We start from the raw sequence: 22,500 nt of genomic DNA on the forward strand, positions 1-22,500 counted from the left end.
GGCGACCGGCGTGGCCCGGGGCAGAGGGTCGGAGGAGCTGAAGACCGGGTCGCGCACCACCGAGTCACGCCTAGGATCCTGCTGGAGGGGGTAGAGGTTGAACCCCCCGCCCACGTCGTCCCAATACACAATGATCAGCAGAATCATGAACACAGAGCCCACGGCGAACGCCACTCGCAGTCCACGCCAGGCTCCCATGGTTACCGGGGGATCCAGAGCTGCCACGATTGGTCAATAAACAGGAAGGGTCTATCTGGGCACCATGGTGACATCTCTGACGGAAGGAGATGCTTCCTGTTGGTTGTTCACTGCATGCAAAGATGAACAGGAAATGTTGCCAATTGTAAGATTGTGAGCACTGCCTGACTCACATGCCTCACTCTGAGCTCAACGGTTTAAACAGACAAATGTAATAATCATGGTATGTAGGCCTACGCTTTGGCCGTTGTAATGACTTTGTTATTATCAAGCTATAACAAATCATGTCCGCATGATACACAGAAGAGATTACACATCATCAAAGCGACATCAAACTTACAAAGTCAAACAAAGAAACACTGTAAACACGATAATCAATTACCTAGCTATAGATAGATAGGCTACTAGCAATTAAAATACCAGCACTCATCGTGAAGTCATTCAAGCGCTATAGAAAACATCTCATCAGCATTGCATGCCAGGAGGCTTTGTTCCGTACAGTTTGAAACGGTCTAGGGAGCACTGTGGGAATGTGGGACCTGCTCCAGGGTGCTGAGCTGTCACAGAGAGATGTGAACAAACAGGGTGGGTGTGGGTGTAGGGGGGGGACGTGCTGCTGGCTGAATGGCTCTTCTTATCGTTGACCACATTAACCCTGGAGGAGTGAGAGCCTATATTTTGGCCATGTCATTATAGATGAAACTTTTTTTGTTTTTGTTTTTAAAAGCTAAAATAGCCAATCTAAGCTCACCGTTATACGACAAAGTGTAAAATAGGGCTTAAGTGGTAAACACATAAGGAGAGAGAGAGAGAGGGGGGGGGGGGGGGGGAGAAACAGAGACAGAGAAACAGAGACATGCTGCTCCTAATAGGCTATAGTGTGTGCCTCCTCAGTGGAAGAGTGGAAAAACAGGGGGGAAGAAATAATGGCATGTAATAAAAGATGAGAGGATCGAATCATAAGGTCGTGTTCTGACAGAGGAAATGATCTGCTTCCTCTCTGTGGTGCCTTTTTCCGCTAGACGTTGCTTTTGGTTTCAGACCCAGACCAAGAAACTCCACGTAGACCAAATGAACCTATTTCTGTCACTCCAGACTCCAGAGGAGAAAACCCTGTACACCCAGTCCTCAAACACACTGCTGCTGCTCTCTTTCTCTCTCTCTCTCCCCCCCCCCCCCCTCTATTCCATCTCTCTCTCTCCTTCTCTCACGCACACACCACTTGCCCTCAACCCTCCGAAAACAAACTTAATTTATACAGTAGAGACAGGTTACAGTGTAGCCTTTCACTAGCCGCAGTATAGTACTCACTCTCTGAAATGAAATGAAATGAAATCTATATTTACCCAGGGTATCTGGGCTAAGCTCAAGAACTTGTTTCCAGCCAGGCCCTGCTCATAGAACACATTTCATCGTAGTGGTTGATGCCTTGTTCAAGGGCATTTCAGCGGTGGTAATTTTAACGTGTCGGACGGCTGGTTCGACTGATCTCTTTCTCTCTCCTGCAACGCCACTTTCTCTCTCTCACACGCGTTCCATTATGCCAATGGCCAACGAATGCATATGCTAGTTATAATTTATTTTTCATTCTACTCGAAATGTGTTCCCTGAGGCCTGAGCCGCATGTATGTCCCATTAACACGCTTCACACAAATTACAATCACAGCAGCGGGCGCATCTCAGAAGAAGCAACCTGAACCTAAGACAACGTCACAGATCAAGTTCTGGGGATCTATATAATTTACTGTATAGCGGCGGGGTGTGTAAATATGCATTTTGATTTACTTACATTGTAGATGAGCTTCATGCTGCATCGATCGAGGACAGACGGGACCGTTCTTTGTTGTTGTCTCTCGTCTGTTCAGTGAGGAGAGACCGGGTGGCAAGGAGAGGAGCGCAGCAGCGGTCACCCCGAAACAAGAAAGAACACACCTCGCGAGATTTAGGTGGGAGAGAGACCACCACCTAAAAAGTTCCAGGCTGCTATAACCCTATCCCTCGCGAGAGTTGATGTATAAGAAGACCACCACCTAAAAGTATAGGGTATAATAGAACTGTAAACACGCCCACACAGCTGAGCCTGACACAACTTTCTCTCCTCCTCCCTAAATCCCTAAAGCATCAGTGACTGTCAGTGTCAAGAATGACATGCAGCTAGGCAATGATTTAACAGCTGTTCACACGCGCTTTAAGGATCAATTAAGGAAGATAATAGCCTAAAGAAAATTAATCTCTCCAGACTCCACCTAAATCCTATAGAACTCATTTCTTCCATAATTCTTTATGATTTATGCTAGTTGTTTTATCAAGATGGAAGTTGTTTGCTTGTGCCAATATGCTAAGTTTGATATTTAGAGCATGATTTGGAGTAGACAGATCTAGTTGTTTTATGTCTGCCTGCTTGCCCTACTATCCTCCTAATTTCTTTGCAGCCATCTATTGTAGGCTACCCTGGCTATTGTTTGAATAGGCTTCATGCCATTTACTGTAATCGTGCACTTTGTAAGTCACTCTCTGGATAAGTATCTGATGATAAAAGCCAATATTGTCAATTGTCTTTTGGCACTCTGCACTTTAGAAAAACTATACAAAATGAAAAATGTTTTCCGGGAAGCTAGGACATTTCAGAACATTGGGAGTACACACATTCTTCAGAAGGGCAGAGCACTGAACTGCACATTAAATCACAGCAACTTGGCTTTTTAACCACATCTGCATGTATCTGCATGCCCGTGATATCTTCGCTGTCAGGCATACGCATACACATAATTGTATCTCCATATCTAACCTTTTAGTTTTTTCATGAATGAATTTTACACTTTGTTGAATTAGTGTCAAGAAAAAACTGCAAAATAGATCCACTGTATAAGGCTAAGCAGATCTTGTAGATCTGATATTTTCTATTTTTGAAAATGTTTTCCTATTCCTATGTGCTTAAGTGTCTGTGGATTTTATAAATATTGAACCAATAAAAAGTATTAAGAGCTTGCGACTAAATAACTGCATTGGATCTATTGGAACATGCAAGTTTTTCTTTAACATTATCAGAAAACTAACGGTTTTGGACGTACAAGGTTTCCACCCGACGATATACTATTACAGGCTTGTTAGAAGATATCGTGGATGGATGCCTTGCTTACAAATGTTAAATGTCACTGAACTCAAGTAGCCTGCTGTAGTGGAAAGAGATCGGCCAGCGTGTCTATAGGGCTCTTACAGACACTGATGTCTTTGTGCTTTTGGTTTTTAGTACATTTTACATTTGGCACTTTGTTGTAGTTTCTTGGGTAGCCTATGATTCCGAATTGTCAGTAGCCTACAGCTTTTCCTCCTAAAATATGAATGTGTGTATCAGTGATTTCATATCGAATAATATACCAAGATGATTTCTACCACAAATGATGCTGCTCTTTCATGTGTAAATGCGGCACTGAATAAGTGTCTGAATAGTGTCTCGTTTACACATGAAAACGCAGCAATACTTCCAAAAACATAACCACTTGAACCCTCTATACTTGCTATAACAGACCCTAGTTGCAACAGTAGTGGGTATGCTCGTTTGTTTTCCGCTCTACACCAATATCTGGCGTTGTGAATATCTGGCTTGTACATCAGCTATTTTGGGGGAGAACGTTTCCCGCAAAATAGCGATGCTGGTGTTCAAGTGGTCAAGTACTCAATCACCAACACAGCGGACACAACATACAGTAGAGTAACCTTCCTTTACTAGCAGGTTACATCAGATCATCTTGACCTGGCTGTAAGAGGAGCCCTAGCAGAAAGAATCAGACAGGTACTGAACATTGTATTTGAATGTTTATTTAAAGTTATTCCCACATTGATCCCCCTTCCTGTGTGGGGGCCTAGTCTGAAAGGAGGAGGATACAGACCGCTGTAGCGCCACCTCAGCAGCACGCTAAATAACAAGGCTACAGGTTTGGTCACAACACCCCTACTCCCCACTGCTATGGCACTCTCTGCACGCATGTGATAACACGCTAGCATTGTGAGGCTGGCTCACACAGAAAGGATGAGTCCGCTGCAGTAAGACCACAGGTGAAAGTTAAGTGAGTGAATCCAATCAATGAAACCAGAAAAGAATCAAGGTATTATTTAATACAAGTACTGGGATAAAATAGGGGGTTGGGGGCGTGTAAAAAAAAAGTGAAGTATAGATTAAACGTTTCCTCTCTTCTCCCCTGCTGCTGACACACAGGGCACGTGCTTTGATGATGTCACTAAGGTAGAACGAATCCCAAGATTCACAGCGTGGTTGTCGTCCTCCTCCAGTCAATGTGACACTTCTTCTCTCCTCCTCGTCCCGCACACGCACAGATGGGCTGCTGGAGACAGAACCACTGGTAGGTTATGCATCCCAAAATGTACGCACATGTGCGCCGTTTTTGTCAAAGCGCTTTTTAATACTTCATTGATCATTGATTCAATATGTTTTTAACCAACACACAGACGTAAGGGGTGTTCAATAGCATTAATTTATGCAAAAAAAAGAGAAAAGAAATCCAAAACCTCAAAAATGGAATTAGGTGGTTTCTTCTAGACAGCAACGAATATGACAAGCAGGTGATCTACAAAGTAGTTGGATCAACTTGGATGGACTTGTAAGTCTACAAGCTCACAACGCAGTGCAATGCGTTGTGAGCTTGTAATCATTAGCTTTTTTCAGTATTAACATTTGTGGAAAATCTTTGTCTATTATTATGACACTCAAAATACGGATGACAGGTTGACAGTGGTTGAGCTCACGTCATTCCACTGCACATTGGAACATGCTTTTTTGTACATTGGAACATGCTTTTTTGTATCACCTTTGGCTTCTGTTACCCCTGCAGGGTTGTCATATATCTCCCTGCACTTAAATGAAAGTCTTCTAATTGTTCTGAGCAGGCAGTAAAATATGTAGCAGAGCCTGTATGCCAAGATGAAATATAGCACACCTGAATTTACATTAAAAATAAAATGTTTTCCAATTGAATTATCTGACTGAAGTGCAGATAATAGGGTAATCTAAAGGCCAGTCCACCACTGGCCTTTAAAACTGTTTTGTTGCATACGGTTGTTAAGGCCAAATATGCTACTGTGAATGGGGGCACTGTCAAGTGTGTGTGTGCGCGCGTTACCTGCGTAGGGGACTACAGATCTCCGAGGGGAATGATTTCTTCGTTGATAAAAAACTCAATGGTCTCCTCCTCCCAGTCTTCCACGTTACTGTCCAGTTCATCTGTGTCCACACCTGGAAGACAGAGACAGACGCGCACACACATACGCGCACGTCGTTCAGTGCTCGCTCGCCAAGATTGACAGGTAACAGGATGCTTGTGTTCATAAGCACACACACGCCTGTGCATCACTGAGAAAGGTCAAATGTAGGTGGCGCTCGTACCTCCTCTGAGTTCGAGGCGGAGCTCCTTCTGTTCCTGGTAGCCCTGTGTGGCTGCCTCGCGGTAAAGGCGATACTCATCCATCATGCCCCTGCGCTTGTCAACCAGCTCCTACTCACACACAAACAAACTGTGTTTAGCATTGAACGTCAGATATGATCCCAGTAATCTAGACATTCGTCCGGGACCAAAACTAGTGAAAATAGCAGATCAACAAGCTCACAACGCTTCGCTTTGTGCCGCGTTGTGAGCTTGTAGATCAGCTATTTTCACTACTCACTACTCCAATTTATGGAATTTCTTTGATTTATTTTATTTCTTCATGAAATTACTGGGAGAAAAAAATAATTGAATTGTTTTTAATTCATGAAAAGTTGTGCGTTTTGTAATAATCATAACTAAAAACCAAATGTAATGAAACCAAAAATAAGGGGACCCATAACAGTGTGTCCGTGACCCAAAAAAACAGCATACTGATATAGAGGGCCACCCTTACCAGATGTTCACAGCAACATTATAACAGGGTTATAACTAACCTTGGAAGCCTTGGTCTGGCTCAGACGATCCTTCTGCTCGAAGATCTTGGAATACTTCTTTAGGTCCTTTTTGATCGTCTGTGGGAGAGACAACGCAGCAAAAGGTTAAGAGAGGCACACGTGAAAAAATTATAATAATAATAAATAAATTATATATATACACACATACACACACAGTATATATAGACAGAGAGATATATTATGGTTGTAGGCTGGAAACCTTGTATGTCCCAAACTGTTACGTTAGTGTAAATGTCTGATCTACAAGCTCACAATTCGCTGCATCACATCATGTTGTGAGCTTGTAGATAGGCCGTTTCGGCTACTTTTGTATAGTATAAAATTGGGCCTTCAAAATCACACTCGGCTGCCACAACGTCACAGGAGGCATGAATAAAGCAAACATTAAAAGTCCAGACTTGGCTGCCACATAATGTCAGTGGGGCACAAAAAAAAAAGATGAAATATTGAGATACAAGGTTTCTGCCGGACAGCAACAGATATATACAGATTACAAAACAACATACATCAAATATACCAACACACATGAAGTGGTAACTGTGAGCCTCAGAGCAAAGTTAGAATCAGCAGCAGATAGTTCTGCTCTCATACGAGGTGTCAGAAAAGTTATTTATTTTGTCATCACAGGCTCTCTAGTCTAGAACATAGACACACACACGTGCACGTGCAAAACAGTACCTTGATCTCTTCCACTTGCAGTAGGGTGGCTGGCCGGGGTCTCCAGAGCAGCTGGCAGAAACGGTCCTTGTTGTTCTTCTGAAGCAGGCGGCCCTGGAATGTCCACAGCCAGTAGGCGTTGTCCACCTGGACGGACACGGACACACACACACACACACACACACACAGAGAGAGAGAGAGATGTTAAGCGTAGCTGCATATTATTCAGACGTTTTAATCGGGCCATCTCAGTCCTATACTAGTGTGTGTGTGTGTGTGTGTGTGTGTGTGTGTATGTAAGGTAGTGCATGGCCCAGGCGAAGGATCAAAACATTTTGATCGAAACATTGATGACGCAATAAGAAATACTGCAGAGCTTTTCCGTATCACCAGTGTGCAGACTATTTTATTTTCTGTTGTGCATACCTTGTGGCTCCACCAGGACACAGAGGTGACAAGGTAGCGGCCGGTAGGATCCCACTCAACATCAGAGGCCATGTAGTGTTCAGCTATGTTCATCAGGGTGCAGTCTGACGTGTCCACAAAGGCCAGGGCGCCGTTCATACTGTATGCACACACACATGCAGGGAAAGGTTAGTTATATGCAGCACACAAAACACGGGTATATTAACATGTGGACTAGTTATAGTTAGTGCTGGACAATAACTGAACAGATTTACAATCATTTATCGTGACAAAATGTTTAATGTATCGATATGTCAACTATGTCAAATCCTTCTCGAAGATATATCGTCGCTGTCGGGAGGAAACCACCAAGTCCATTTTTGAGGTTTTTGAATTTGAGGGGCACTCCTATGCACAGCTTTGTGTTTGTACCACAGAATGTGATTGATGATTTGATTGGCTGAGCACTGAATGTGATGATGTATGATGATAAGAACACCCCTCACTTCACACGAGTGTGATTTTGTTTTCATAAATCAATGCTATCGAACACCCTTTACATCTGTGTAAAATCCTCTTAACTCTATTGGACCCTCAAACTGTCTGCTAAAGCACCTAACTCCACCACCTCTCCCCATCTCATGCAAGTAATTGACAATATGTGAAGTCACAATACCAACTTTCATGAGGCAGTATTGCATTGTTTTAAAAATATATGGTTTCTTCATTTTCGGAAAATAATATTTTCTTCATTTCCTGAAAAGTCCAAAACAACTACAATTTGTTTTGGAGTTAGGTGGTTTCTTGTTTACAGTTTGTCATCAGTGGCACTTTCTCGTTTGCATCTCTCTCTCAAACATCACAGCGATTCACAGACATAACTGACCTCCTGAGACCAGCCAGCACCATAAACTGTCCCTGCGGGCTCCAGAAGATACTGTTGGCCTGTTGTTTGTCAAACATTTCTGTAAAAGAGAAGGACATTGATCAATTCAATGATTCAATGGAGGGTGTTAAGGCAAGCGTTGTTTCGCCGTGCCTCATACTTACTTATGAGGTCGATCTTGCCGTTGTTTTTGACGTGATAGAAGGAAGCGTTGATTCTAGGAGACTCTCCGTGGAGAACAGCAAACTTGCTGCCATTGGGTTCCCATGCAAACGCTATGATGGGCTCTGGAAGGACAGAAGATGGAGAGGTCATGTTTTGATGTTGTGGTTGCTGTTCTATCTTTTGAGACTCAAATGCCCAAAAGTTCAAGAGATAGCACGAAGTGATTCAAATGCTGGGTCCTAACTGTATGGCAACACCAAACTGTGTGTGTGTGTGTGTGTGTGTGTGTGTGTGTGTGTGTGTGTGTGTGTGTGTGTGTGTGTGTGTGTGTACTCGCATGTGTACATACATACCCTTCATTTCTACCACATCAACAGGAACCTGTTTCTCCCTCATTCTGAAGATCTCAAAGTTGGTGACCACACCCTGACAGACAAAGATGCAAGTGTCACCATTAGCATTCACTAGTTTACCCCAATAACTTGTCTGCTCGATGTTCCCGTCTCCTTCCGTACCTGTGTTCCCTTGGGGGTCCTGTCCACTTTGACACAGAGATAGTCTCCGTTCCTCTGCCAGTGCAGTTTGCAGTCGACAACATTGAACAAGTTGCGAACCCTGATCTCTTGACGGGAGGGGATCTGCATCAGGGTCACCCTGGCAGGGATGTCTTTGTCCTCTGGTACCCAGAATGCTAGGATGTTGTCACCGGGGGACCACGAGAAGTCCCTGGAAGCACACACAAACACAGTAAACAGACATTTCAAGTCTAAACAGACATCGAACCTATGATTTCATTCTTTAAATTAAAGCATACAATTAATGATAGATTTTAAATAAATATTAAGGTTGACTTACTTGATTCCATTGATCTTGAGACTCTTCTTGTCGAGCAGGCCCATAGACTATAAGGGAGAAGCGTCTGGTTTTAGTCTAGCTTGCACACCAAATAAATACAGAATGTGTTTGTCCATTTTCTTACCGGAGTCTCATAGATGCTCAACGTATCCTGGGTCATCCTGGCAAAGAACTTCCCATCGTGGCTCCATCTGAGAAGAAATACCATTACAAGACAGAAGAAACAACATTGTATCTAATGGATGTAGATTTAATAACAGAGCCCAGGAAGATGGCTATAGGGAGAGAGATTGGAAATAAAAGCTTTGGTATACTGACTTGAAGATGGGCCAGTGTGCAGAGCTCTCGCAATGGAAGCCTCTCTTCTTCTGCCCCGTTAGAATGTCCCAGATGATGATGGCCTGTGGGTCCTCTTTAGTGTCCATCAGTGGACTGAAGGTCACAACATACCTGGGAGCAACCACAAACCATATTACAGTAGACTTCAGACAGCTCACAAAACAGTCGACATTCATCCATACTATTGTTGGGTGTGCAGTTTGGGGGTTTGCATGTCATTAGTAACTGTTATGCTTGATGTAAAGTATAAAGTAATTCATCGTGTGCGTGTTTGCTTAACCACTTAAATGCTGCACTGTAACTTGTATGTCCAACCATGGATTCAAACCCTGGTCCCCTGTGCAAGTGCTGAATTTTTGGGCCGTTTATCCAATTGAACACACCTGCTTGTTCAGGGGAAATATTACTTTTCTACTTTGAACCAATAGTTGTCCTACCAGTCCGCACTCCACAGGATAAAACATTCTCAATAGAAGAGGGAGACCAAAGACAAATAGTGGAGATGGTTACATATGTCTATGACATGCCCAGAATATGTGAACCAGGTTGAAAGCGGTTAAAGGCAGCTTTTGAGATATCAACCGTGCAGTAAACTGAGTAAGCTGTATTATTAAGCAGATGACAAAGGATAATGTTGTGTTAAGCGATGAGGTGGGTAGACAGACAGCCTGGTGATGAGTGATGTTGCTTACCTCTCACAGGGGGAGAAGTCGATGAGCGAGACGCCCTGGTGGCTGAACCTCTGAATCTGTTTGAACTTCTCACCACCCCACAATGCAATGCCACGCTGGTGGAAGGTCGCCAGGTAGGTGCCTTTAGGAGACCAGCGCACATATGTCTCTGTCCAGCGCTACACACACACACACACACACACACACACACACACACACACACACACACACACACACACACCATTAAACTGGAAGCCAAACTACTTCAGACAAATCACCTGTGGATGTCAACTCGCATCTTTCTATCAGTTCTGGGGTAATTTCTCCTACAGCCACAGAATGAATTAACTCACCGCTCTCTCCTCGGCTACGATTGGCTCCTTGGCGTCGTTGGCGAAGATGGCAGTCCTTTCTCCTGATTCATAGATCACACTGTACTGGTCGCGACAGTCTGTGTCCTCAATCCAGTGACGCATGTTACCCTGGATAAGAACACACAAATGCGACACACACACACAAACGCGAGACACACACACACACACACACACACGTCTTGTGATATATCATGCAGGGCTAAACACTGAGCATTTAGGAAGAGTGCTAACTGTGAGCCTCAGATAAAAGTTAGAATCAGGAGCAGATAGTTCTGCTCTCATACGAGGTGTCAGAAAAGTTATTTAGTTGTTTGTCATCACAGGCTCTAGAACACACACACCCCAACCCGATCTCACCCAAACATGGTGAAATAACAGATTGAATTCCGTACACACTACTAGAAAACCTATACCCCTGTGTAATCCTCACATATTACACTAAAATCCTCCCCATAGACCGCAACGGAGGGGCGCCCTCTCAAACAAACTTGAGCAACGAGAGCTACCACCGAGCGAGCTGCCGTGGCGAAACTTGCAAAGTTTGATTGAGCAGCAAAGTTGCAACCCGATAGGCACAGAATCATAATAATGTGGGGAGCGCATTTGCCCCAACTGAGATAATGGGGTGAAAGCCATGCCTCCGTCAACAGTAGTAGTGCAATATGTACGGATTTGGGGGTTTAGTATACTATGTACGGAATTGACATTCGTGTTTGGGTGAGATCGGGCTCCACACTCAATTCATTTCTACGACCGATTACAGACGTTTAGCTGATCACTGTTGCAATGGCCAATAATTGAAGAGCAAATCCACGATTTTAACACTCACAAAGTCTTTGAAGTCCTGTTTCTCAGGAGTTTCCCACTCATCACTGATGTTCATGTACCTGAGGACACAACCAGCACGCAAATCAGACATGGTTGAATGTTCAAAACAGCAGCTGGCATCATTCAGCTAACAGCATTACATAACATTCCATACTTACTTGTCAAAATCAGTGAACACGTTGACCCTGAACGTGTGCTGTTTGTCTAGTTTATAGCCATCAGCGTTCTTCACTGCCTCCAGAGCCTGAGTGGGAGCACCATACTCCAAGAAGATGTATCTGAAAAAAGAAGCCAGCCATAACCACTTACGCCCTCGTTTATACTTTGCTGCACAATGGTGTCACGATGCAAAAGATCTACAAGCTCACAACACATCGCATTGCGACACACTGTGAGCTTGTACATCTGCTATTTTCTAATACTAGATGTTCCAGCCTGAACATCTAGTAATTATATAATGACATTCCTAAAATAGGGACGTCGGGTTTAAAATAGCCTCGCCAGACATTCAGAGATCTCCACCGACGTCTGGTGACATCTAGATACAATATAGTGGCTAAAACTGAGTGGGAATTTGCACATACATGTAATGTGAAATTTGTCCTCATTTAACCCATCCTAACAATTAGGAGCAGTGGGCAGGTGTCAAATACAGAACCCAGTGAGACGTTTGGTGTGAAGTGTCGGACACCAGGGGATTCAGCTATGGCAGCTCATTAGTCCAGTTCTTCATATTGGGAGGATGATAGGATTTATTGTCAAAGCAATAGTGGCCTTTATTGCCCAATGCTCTAGCCTAGCCCATATATTTTGATTTCCTCAGACTTATCAGTAGACTAGACAGAGATCTGATTGTCTGGAAATATAGAACGAGCAACTGACCCGCCCCGTCGCCATCTTGGGAGGTTTTCAGCTATTACTTACTTTCAATGGTGATGTCACATTATCTTTCAAAAAAATGCGAGACTAGGTTTATAGTGGTTATGTTGGAACTCAGCAGTACACATAATGAACTAAACAATCTCTGCAGCACAATGCAGTCTTACCCTTTAGTCAGGCCATCCGCCTCAGGGTAGAACTCATTGGTGATCTTGCCGAACTTGGAGAAAATCTTGTGAATAACATTTTTGAGCTTCTCCAGACGCTCAGGGCCCACCTGGGGAACATTGTCCACCACCACCACAGAGTCTATACCGTCAGCTTCCTGGGGCTTCTCTTTCAGGAGGTCTTCAAACAGCTCTGGACAAAGGAAACAAAAGAGGATGGAAAAGATTGAAAAGAGGCCAGTTATTAAGTCATATTTTATACTTGATTGTACGATGGTGTTGCACTGCAATAATAGCAGTGCTACAAACTCACGACTTGAGCTTGTACATTTGCAGTATATGCTTTATATATAGCTCTGATCCATAGCTCTTCATGAAGGCATTAGAGCTATATGGATCAGAGCTACTGTATATAAGACAGACATAAGTTTCAGTCACCTAGCAAGACTACAAAAAACAGATACAGCTGTTTTGACAAGAAACAATACAGAGCTGCAGGCAGCACTGATGGTAAGATAACAGCTGGTGGTCCAAAAAGCTACCTACCGCTATTTAATGTTTTATAGTAGTCCCGTCATGTCAATTATCTGCACGTTTTCACACACATCATCTTTTCAAATTGCAGCAAAAACGCTTCCATTCAGCTCCCCGTTGCGCCATTTGCATAACAGAATGGGACCATTTTGAACGGTTGAATAAGCAGTATGACTGTCACACTGACTGTGGTACACTGACTGTGGTACACTTAGCAGCAGCGTTTCTGTTGGGAAGGGGGATTCTTTTAAGGCTAAGCAAAATTATTTCGCTACAACCAATGTTATGAATAATAGCTCAAATCAAAGTCCAGTGAACGTCAATCAACATGTAATTGAAATTCAAAAGACTAGGCAGTACCAGGGCCGGCAAACTGACATACACGCTATTCGGCTAGTTGCTAGTAGCTCACTTGCTAGTCTGTAACAAAAACACCAAGGAGCAGTAAGTGATGTCACAACTAAGGGACATCCAGCGTGGAAAACCCCGCGCTGTTTTATTTGGTTCTTTATAGTTTTTAAATGGCAACAAAAAGGCCCCAGCTACTTAAATCCTACTGTAGCATATACAGTACATTAAATGAAGGAAATGGGGATAAAACAGCTATTCCCGCTGTTTTTGAAAATATATTTTGAAATTCAACCCATAATGATTAATGACAAGCACAAAATAGGGACGCACGCCAGTTTTAAAGTTAAAGAAGTGATGAAATACTACAATGGTATTATTATTATGGACCCCATAACACTACACTAGTTTACTTCCGTAATGTATGTGACGTCACGATATCATCCCTGTCATGATTGTCATCTTGAACGGCTAGCCAGCAGAGCTAGCTAGCAGCCAGCCAGCCACTGAGGCAGGCCGGGTTGGACCGGCGGGTTTCCTAACAGGCGCTCACCCTCGTCCTCGATGTCATCCTCGAAGTCCTCCGGGTCGCTGAACGAAGGCTCCTCTTCCTCGTCGTACTCGGGGTCGTCCGCCATGTCCACCGTATCTTGCATTTAAGAGGGGGATTTGGTCTCTGTAGAAAAAGAGGAGCTTTAAACGTGGGGTTTTACAGAGACGGGCGGCTCGCGGCTGATGTGGCTGCCATGTGCGATCCGTGAAAATGGAAGAGGCGGCGGACGGAAACGTCAATCCGGAAGTCGTGCGCGACATTCTGGGCTGCGCCACAAAGACCGTCCGATCTCCAAATGATGGGGATCGGCTTCGGTCGGGTCTTTTTTGGTATGTAGATCGACGGAAAACGCAGTTGCTCTCGTTTTGCGTAGCAAGAAGGAAAGCCACCAAGCCACGTACCTACCGGCGTTATTATGCGAAACAATTTCCCGCGAGACTAGTGAGGAGCGGCTAGCATAAAGAAAACAAAAAAACGTACATGCTCTTTTATAGTTATATATATTATATTACATCATTTGATGTCGGACAGCATCGACGTCCTATAGTTTATGTGAGTCCATGGTCAGCTGTCTTAAGCATACACAACCGTAAAGTTGACATTTATGACCGTAACTTGTTTTGTTTCTTGCATATAACATGATCATCAGCACCATGGACGAGGAGTGTGTGGTGCTGATGCCCCGGGTCTGTGAGGTGTTGGCGGCCCTGGAGGAGCCTCTACATGACGACACCAGCCTGGAGAAACTGCTGGACTGGTTCACTGGGCTGACTAGAGATGGTTAGTGCTGCTGCTTAACCAATGGCCACCATGGTGTACTTTATATACCTCTGTCCCTGTGTGTGTGTGTGTGTGTGTGTGTTTGTATTTGACATACAATAATACGGAAGACTTTGACACCAACATTAGTAGCAATAAATAAACTATGTGCAGTAAACAGTTGGGGTGATCATTGCTGGTGTTAAGATTAGACTTTATACAAATTGCACATAGTATGTGCTCTTTTATGGCAGTTTTGAAGGAGGGTAAGGTCACTGGATGTCTGTTGGTAGGACATTTCACATTTTGGTGGCATGGCAAATCTGGGAGATTGGAAGAGGTGAAGACAGTAATATAGAATATAGATATGAATACAGCTATTTACTGAACGAGAAGGTCTATTGTAGTGTACTACACTACAATAGACCTTCTCGTTCAGCAAATAGCTGAACTAAGTGTAGTGTCCTACAGTACAGTACAATAGTGTTCTCTTGGTGTATTAGGGTCGCTGCTGGAGGTCTGCCCCTGTCTGCCTGTCTTCATAGACTCTGTGATCCACAACACCACAGCAGACCCCAGCGTCATCTCCTTCACTCTCAAACTAACTGGATTGTTGGCTGCCAGCGAGGTCAGCTTTAAACTGCTGCTGGTAGGTACAGTCATACAGTATTTACAACACAGACCCACCGACGAGTCATATAATAACACACACTAGCTTGTTGTGCACTGAATGGAATACAAGAACGCTCGTCCCAGGTCAAATCCGGCGACCTTGGAATGTTCTCCCCACCAGATATTGCTAAACCTAACATCAGTAAAACTATGCCTAAACCTAACCTTATCCCTAAACCTAACGTCAGTAAAGCTATGCCTAAACCTAACGTCAGTAAAACTATCCCTAAACCTAACATCAGTAAAACTATGCCTAAACCTAACCTTATTCCTAAACTTAACATCAGTAAAACTATGAATAACCCTAAACTTATTCCTAACCTTAACCTCAGCAAAACAAATACAAGAACCGCTGGGGACGATCGGCCCGTGAAGAAGATGGGGGCGAGTGTGTTTTGGGGTACCACTGGCTACCACTGAATGTGTTTTGTGTCTTGGTTTTGTCCTGCAATAGGAGCAGTCCATCTTGAGCCTGGGGTACAACAGGCAGCACTGGCAGGACTCTGGACTCTGGGAGGATCCTTGCGTGCGCATTGGCTGGATTCAGGGGTTAAGGAGCATGCTGCAGCACCCAATGGCTCTCCGCTTCCTGGTGGAGACAGGTGCGATTGAAAGTGACATTTCTCCTAGCAATGATTAACCACAGGGAAGGTGAACATTCTGCAAAAAAATAGCAGCTTTGCAAGCTGTTGTGAGCTGTGTTTTTAATTAGGACATTAGAAAAGTGGGAGACACTCTGCTGTCTGCTCTCCTCATAAATGAGAAGCAGCTTTATCAGCATACAGCAGATACTGCTTGAAACATGAAGACACAATGTCCTGCAGAGATGACATTAAAACATTCACTCTGGGAATTACTAGATTAAACGATAAAGCTCAGGGGATTTCCATGATGCGGTTTAATTACTTGAATAATTTGAATTGTTTCCAAGGAGGGGGGTTAACTGAAATGGGGTTAGTAACTCAGAATGCATCACACTCACACAATGCATCCTGGCTGGGTATATTGTGCTGCTAATCTGTCTACTACTGTCTACCATAACACCATGCATCATTCTTGTCTTTTCGGACTCCTCAGATCTCACCAAGACCCTCCTCCAACTCCAGACGGACACAAGTCTATTTGTTGCCTCGGCTGCCAATCAGCTCCTAGCCCATGTCCTGGTCTTCTTTCAGCCAGTCTCCTCTGAGGTACATGCTGATGTGGAGAGGAAACAAAAAGATGGGCTCACAACAGACACGGAAATAGAACGTCTGGTCCTCGCCATGGAAACCAGCCCTGAGTACACCGCTGTCACCACAGCAATCTTGGAGCACCTTAGGACGTCGCTGGTTCCCAAGGAGAACGGACACCGGCATAATCTGCAGAACCTCAAGCTGCTGGCTCTGGTTTTTGCCCAGGCCAGGCCACCTCTCCGGGGCATGCTGCTCAGGATGGTTCCAGGCTCTCTGGAGGCCCTGGTCACAGCGGGAAACAGCCAGCTCACACTGCCTCTAATGGATGTCCTTCTCACTGCATACAGGTAGGTCTGTGTGGTCTCATATTAGACATACAAACACATATGGTATGGTATAACCAGTTACGTAGGAGGACCAATACCCAAGTAAATAGGGTTTCCTTTCATCTAATGGCTGGTCCTTTTTGAGAACCTGTTTGAAGTACTTTAGTAGAACAACATCTTTACTTATAAACCGCCACGACCTGTGGCCTTCATCAGGGTAATAAAAGTATGTCCTTGTCTTTCCCCAGTTGTCCTGACCCCAATGATCAGGAGGTCAGCCGTCTTCTGTCGGCCATGTTGGATACCCACAATCCCTGTGACCTAATTCATGCTGCTGCAGCCGTCCTCCTTAGAGACCACCAGTAAGATTTAGGTTTACATTTAGGCTTAGCAACTTTAGAAATACTATGAAACAAATGTACAGTACCGTACACACTCAGTGACTTGCACACAAACATAATCGACCAAATCCTCTATTTATCCTCACTAGAGAAAACATAGACCAACTCACAGTTCTGCATCAGTCCTGGTGAACAGTTTGATCAGCTGGACCAGATGGCAGGATGGAATCACTCACAACTGTCTTCCGGCCAGAAATTGTGTCCTCTGTTCGAGCGAATATGTATTTTCTCAGCACAAACACAATTGCAGATCACATTCATGTATGTGGATGCAAGGATGCAAAGTAAAGATTTACATTAAACAAAATTCTTCCAGGGTCACCCATGTACACAGGAAGCAATGCATCCACGGAGTATAAAGGTTATTGAAAACATGTAAAACCATCCACACACTAACTGCTCTAATTGCTGTTAAAAGACTTCAGCTCTTAATAGGTGTTGTTTGGTTTTGTTCTAGTGACACAGTCCACACAATTAAGGCTGTAAGAATATTACTGCTACCCCTTGATGTTCTCACTGGCCTGTCGCTACTGGACCCACAAGCTCCAGGTAACACCCAAATGCCTTCTAAATCAGTAGTTCTCAAACTTTCAAAACTATCAGATAATATACAAGCTTGCATCGCGGCACGAAGTGACGCACTGTGATCTAAAATAACACAGATGCTTTCCCAGTTTTAATGACTTAATAACATACAGGTATGAAGAACCCCCTCCCTCTAGCTACACTAGAGGGAGTGAATAATACACTTTAAGGGATAATTAAAGAGATAAAAAATAGAGGGGAAAAAATCTTAATTTTGTATGCCTGTATTTCCTGTATTTACAGTTGGTGGAGTCAGGTGAACATGTCCTGGGGAAAGTTGTTTTTATTTATTGTTTGCGTGTTTCATCTTCTGTGATGGAATGTGTTTTCCAGAGGATCAACGGTCTTCAATGGCTGAACTGCTGATCAGCAAGAGTGTGTGTATCTCCATCCTGTGTGTGTGTCTGGCACACACGGCACACATCACGCTCAGGGTGAGACGTGTGCACACACACACACACACACACACACACACACCACTTTCTCCTATGAGGGCAGATGCATCAGTTGGCACTAGGGGTGCAACAGTTAAAGCTGCACTATGCATAATAAATAATCAATTATTCAATTGATTAAATGTTTTACCGATAATTGTTATTTTTGTTACTAATGACATCCCTAGTTGCAACCTGTGTGTGTGCAGTGCTGTGCATGTACCTATGGTAATGTAACAGTCTTATATACAGTATATAAAACATAGTGTATCGCTCTCTCTCGCAGCCTGCTGACCTCCCATCTCCTCCAGTCTCTGTAACCATGGCGATCCTGTCGTTGCTAAGGATCAGTGGTGGCCACGCCCCCTCCTCCTCCATCGGCACTAGTAAAGCACACAGGAACGTGATTGGATGTGGCAAGATACAAAAGTGTGGTTTAGAGGCTCTGACAGCTCTCAGCTCCAGTCCAGGTAAGTGTCCGTGCGTGCGTGCGTGAATGGAAGACATACATTTGATGAAGCATGTTTTGCAACGTGTGTGTGTGTGTGTGTGTTTTAGGAGCCAAGGAGAAGATGTGGGAAGTGTTAACAGTTCTGATGCAGTATCTACAGAACCCTGACTCTGACGCTACTGTAAGTTAACCCATTAAGACCTGAGGCCGATACTACAAATTTCTTCTAAATCCTATCGGTTCTCAGAAAAACCTATCACACAAAACCATCAAAAGTAGCAGATCCACAAGCTCGAAACGCGGCGCAAATCGATGCGCTTTGAGCTTGTAGATCTGCTACTTTTCAAGCTTTTGAATTTGAATCCTGAAGTGCGTGTGTGTGTGTCTGTGTGCGCGCGCAAGCTCCACATAATATTACACATTATAATGAGACATTTCAGTACTTTTTAGTTTGATTTCTCATACAGTATGTTAGTGAAAGGCATGTGTGTTGTTTATGTGTGTTCCAGGTGTTGCAGAAGTGTTACCAGACCTTAGTGAAGTGGTTGAGGGTCTGTCCAGATATCTCCTCCATGTCAAACCAGCTCAGACAAGGTAGATTAATAATAATAATACCAAATAAATTACTGAATTAAATTAGTTTACAAATGAAAAGGCTTGAATAGAGCAAAATACAAACATGCTATAAAAACACAAAATATTACAACTAAAGGTAGAAAAACGAAACAAATTAAATCAGATAATGCTTCACCAGCTGCTCTATCTTTTGTGTGTGTGTCTGTCTGTGTGTCTGTCTGTCTCCGTCCGTCCACCAGATCTGCAGACAGCGGTGTGGAAGCGTGTGTGTGACATCCGGTGGGAGGTTCGAGACTCCACGGTGGAGTTTTTGGGACAAATGGCCGCAGAGTCTATTACTCCTGAAGCTCTGTTAGGCCGCAGTACCACGCCTCTCCTCGTGGAGGCACTGTGTGATCAAGAGAGCTACGTGAGAGCAAGTGCCATCTCAGCACTGGCACAGACAATGGCACGTAGCTGGCAGCAGGGGGCAGAAGTGACACACGAACAGGTTTGTAGGGTTTTGAGCAGGCCACAAGATATTAGTTTTAACTTGACAAGCAGTACATGGCTAATGTAACTCTGTGTTCTTCTCTCCAGACTGACATTGTGAGCAAACTCTTGGATATTCTCTCCGAGGACACAGAGGGCTTTCCCAGAAGAGCAGTCGTACAGTACTTCATTTCCTGGTTCTCTGCACGGCCCTCCGACGCACCTCTTCCACCGCTAAACCTTGCCCCTTCGTCCCTCCTCACGCCGTCCGTGCGTACCATCCTAGCGCAGGGCAGTGCCGACCTGGACTGGGAGGTCAAGGGTCACACCCTGGAGCTGGCTCGGCTGCTGCTGGACTGCTGGACGCGGCGCTTCCGGATCGCCAGCGTGACCCCGCGGGTCACACACCCCTACGCCGTGGCGTCTGAGCAGGCCCACACACCACCACACGCACACCCTCCGGGAGAGACGCACACAGAGCAGGAGAACGGAGCGTCTGAGGACGCAGGCAGCGGGTCGTCATCCTTAGCGGGCGTTTTGCAGCAGCTGGTCGAAGAGGGCTTGGTGACATCGCTATTAAGCGGCCTGTTTGACTGTGATAGACCCGTGGCCCTGAAAGCCTGCCAGCTGCTGATAACACTCAGAGAGACGGTTTGTCCCCCGCCGTCGGACAAGACCGCCACCGCGGCAGCAGTCGCCACTGTGACCTGCGAGCTGCAAGGGTGGGGCTGGGGGCAGGAGATCAGGAAGTGCCTGGGGAACAGGGGACGCGATCCGGCCGTCGCAACCGAGGTTGATGATTCTATGGATGGGCTGATGGAAGGTGTGGTGTGTGTTAGCGTGTGCGAGGTGTTGAGGTGTCTGGGTTTAGAGGAGAGGATGGCAGTTCTGACTCAGAGTAGTGACCATGTCCAGAACTCTCCTCTCTCTCTGCTGCAAGATATACTGACCGCCACAGACACAAAGTCTCACTCTGATACACTGGAGGTCATAGTGGACTGTTACTGACACAGACACACACACACACTCCTTTCCTACTGGATATTATTTTTCTTTGGGTTGATTGATCACAGAGTGTTGTAAAGCCATCTACACAAGTGTAATGATATTTTTTCTAAAATAAAAGTATGATGCATTCATATTTCTCAACTGTATTCAAAGACTTTGCTTATCTGTTAAAAAATCACACCCGTGTGAACTGAGTGGTGTAAGGTCTTATATAGTCTGATCAGCTGTGGTCTGACGTAATGAAATCACACCTGTGTGAACTGGGTGACCATAGCAACCGTGCTAATTTTTTGCGCACAGACAGACAGACGGACTAACAAAGCCAGTTGTAGGAGTGGTTTACACCACTCAAAAATAGGGAACATCTAGTGATCTCTCTTTTACTCTCTGGATTAGATTGTTCCCAGCAAGCCAAATTACGTCATGATAACGTTATGATGACGTCCTCCAGTGACTCCGGTGACGTTCAAGACTAGGCCAGATCACAGCCCATATGGGGATGATCTTTACGTCATTTCCAGGACGTCTTCACCAGTTTAAATAATATAGCTTATTCTGGGCCAGATCTGACTAGTTATGATATGACTTACGTTGATCTGGCCTCGATCAGACTCTCTCTAATTCATCCAGGGACGTCTGTCTTAGTGGGTAAAATGTATGTTGGTTGAAATCAGGTGATATTCTGGGCCAGATCTGACTAGTCTTGGTTTGACTTGATCTGGCCCCAATTGAGACGTCACTTATTCGTCCAGGTCCTGACCGTGTTTGCTGGGTTGACTTGATCGGTCATTTATCTACTTAAATAGAACCAAGATCAAAAGGTGTTGCTTCTTATTAACAACTGTAAATTCTGGCCGAACAATGCCTCTAGAAGAAAAGCCATAGGATCCCCCAAACTAATAGTGGTTAATAGTCTGGACTCTGGGGGCTATGAATGTGCACACCAATGTGAGCCATTCAAATTGTGATTTCTATGCTTAAGCTGTAGTTTCAGAAATATTGCGATTTGGTTACAAATGCAGCCAGTATAGTTTGAGTCTGAAATCGCCATCCTGTTCCGTCACTAATGTGATTATAATACTGCCATTGTTTTGACAAAGTGTGCGTGTGTGAGCGTGCGTGTGAGTGAGCGCAGTTCCCTCAGAAATAAGTTTGAAAGCAGTAAAATCGTCTGGAAGAGAGCAGAAGTTCTATCTTGATACAGACTGCTGATAAAGTAACATTGATTTCATGTATCAGTTACTTAAATCTTTACTGAGTCTTCTATTTTTACCATCATATCAAAGGCTAATTTAGAGATGCCCCACTATGTGCGAACACATGGAAAAGTGGTGTATAAGAAGCAGCCTGGAACCAACAGCCTGGAATAGATCTTAACTCCTTCAAAGGCCTTGTTAGGAAAACATTCATGCTTCAGCTCTTCTGTTCAGGGTTAATGTAATGTTCTCCAACTGCATGTCTTTTTATTCTCTAGTGGTAGGGCAATGGTGGAAAAAGTACTCACATTACTTGTAAAAGTATCAATACTGAAATGTAGAAATACTCTTAAGTAAAAGTATTGGTACTATCAACATGTACTTAAAGTACCAAAAGTAGAAAGTACTCATTATGCATAAAGTTCCTTTTTGCACATAGCATGTGACACATTGTGAGCTTGTAGATAGCTATTTTCAAAAAACTATATAGGGCTGTTAATGTATGTTTTGTAATAATAATCTACAAAGTAACAAGAAAATCCTCAACAAAAAATCCTCAAAATTCTACTTAAGTACAGTATTTGAGTAAATGCACTTTGTGTGTGTGTGTGTGTGTGTGTGTGTGTGTGTG

General features: G+C 44.2%; 3 protein-coding genes across 6 annotated transcripts in view; 1 reads left to right on the plus strand and 2 right to left on the minus strand.

The window, feature by feature from the left end:
* The window catches only part of LOC306922351 (carbohydrate sulfotransferase 12-like), a 12,870-nt gene extending 10,760 nt beyond the window's left edge, over positions 1-2,110 (minus strand). Inside the window, exons 1-2 of the mRNA XM_079499882.1 lie at positions 1,988-2,110; positions 1-308 (exon numbers count right to left, since the gene is read on the minus strand). The exon at positions 1-308 is cut by the window's left edge and continues 333 nt beyond it. Of these exons, the coding sequence (XP_079356008.1) occupies positions 1-198 (198 nt within the window). The 5' untranslated portion in view covers positions 199-308; positions 1,988-2,110. The remainder of the gene's footprint in view (positions 309-1,987) is intronic.
* Positions 2,111-4,294: 2,184 nt separating this feature from the next.
* Positions 4,295-14,057, minus strand: eif3ba (eukaryotic translation initiation factor 3, subunit Ba). Of its 2 annotated transcripts, none has more exons than XM_079499879.1 (19): positions 13,816-14,057; positions 12,381-12,573; positions 11,493-11,612; positions 11,336-11,393; positions 10,486-10,614; positions 10,154-10,311; positions 9,441-9,572; positions 9,247-9,313; positions 9,123-9,169; positions 8,783-8,993; positions 8,621-8,693; positions 8,267-8,389; positions 8,103-8,181; positions 7,238-7,376; positions 6,833-6,958; positions 6,134-6,211; positions 5,600-5,708; positions 5,337-5,449; positions 4,295-4,538 (listed from the first exon to the last, which is right to left on the minus strand). In XM_079499879.1, the coding sequence occupies exons 1-18, from the start codon at positions 13,916-13,918 to the stop codon at positions 5,349-5,351; spliced, it is 2,046 nt and encodes a 681-aa protein (XP_079356005.1). In that variant the 5' UTR covers positions 13,919-14,057; the 3' UTR covers positions 4,295-4,538; positions 5,337-5,348. The 2 variants fall into 2 exon arrangements, with proteins under 2 accessions (XP_079356005.1, XP_079356004.1); XM_079499878.1 differs by having other exon boundaries at positions 4,295-4,541.
* On the plus strand, positions 14,015-20,819 carry brat1 (BRCA1-associated ATM activator 1). Of its 3 annotated transcripts, none has more exons than XM_079499873.1 (13): positions 14,015-14,144; positions 14,465-14,595; positions 15,078-15,223; positions 15,701-15,848; positions 16,324-16,768; positions 16,996-17,109; positions 17,606-17,697; positions 18,067-18,167; positions 18,454-18,637; positions 18,726-18,799; positions 19,128-19,212; positions 19,434-19,684; positions 19,774-20,819. In XM_079499873.1, the coding sequence occupies exons 1-13, from the start codon at positions 14,026-14,028 to the stop codon at positions 20,671-20,673; spliced, it is 2,790 nt and encodes a 929-aa protein (XP_079355999.1). In that variant the 5' UTR covers positions 14,015-14,025; the 3' UTR covers positions 20,674-20,819. The 3 variants fall into 3 exon arrangements, with proteins under 3 accessions (XP_079355999.1, XP_079356000.1, XP_079356001.1); XM_079499874.1 differs by lacking the exon at positions 14,015-14,144 and adding an exon at positions 14,158-14,367; XM_079499875.1 differs by lacking the exon at positions 14,015-14,144 and adding an exon at positions 14,194-14,291.
* Positions 20,820-22,500: the final 1,681 nt, after the last annotated feature.

This window comes from Electrona antarctica, assembly GCF_951216825.1.
Source record: "Electrona antarctica genome assembly, chromosome: 4".
In the NCBI taxonomy this organism is placed as follows: Eukaryota; Metazoa; Chordata; class Actinopteri; order Myctophiformes; family Myctophidae; genus Electrona; species Electrona antarctica.

What these genes read in the sequence shown, in the direction of transcription:
- eif3ba (XM_079499879.1), bottom strand. Translation starts at nt 13,918, where the DNA reads ATGCAAGATACGGTGGACATGGCGGACGACCCCGAGTACGACGAGGAA. An exon ending in TGAGCATCTATGAGACTCCG is followed by an intron (nt 9,170 to 9,246) that starts GTAAGAAAATGG and finishes TCTCCCTTATAG; the next exon opens with TCTATGGGCCTGCTCGACAA. An exon ending in GTGCTGGCTGGTCTCAGGAG is followed by an intron (nt 7,377 to 8,102) that starts GTCAGTTATGTC and finishes GTGTGCATACAG; the next exon opens with TATGAACGGCGCCCTGGCCT.
- brat1 (XM_079499873.1), top strand. Translation starts at nt 14,026, where the DNA reads ATGGAAGAGGCGGCGGACGGAAACGTCAATCCGGAAGTCGTGCGCGAC. An exon ending in CACTGGGCTGACTAGAGATG is followed by an intron (nt 14,596 to 15,077) that starts GTTAGTGCTGCT and finishes TTGGTGTATTAG; the next exon opens with GGTCGCTGCTGGAGGTCTGC. An exon ending in ACTGGACCCACAAGCTCCAG is followed by an intron (nt 17,698 to 18,066) that starts GTAACACCCAAA and finishes TGTGTTTTCCAG; the next exon opens with AGGATCAACGGTCTTCAATG.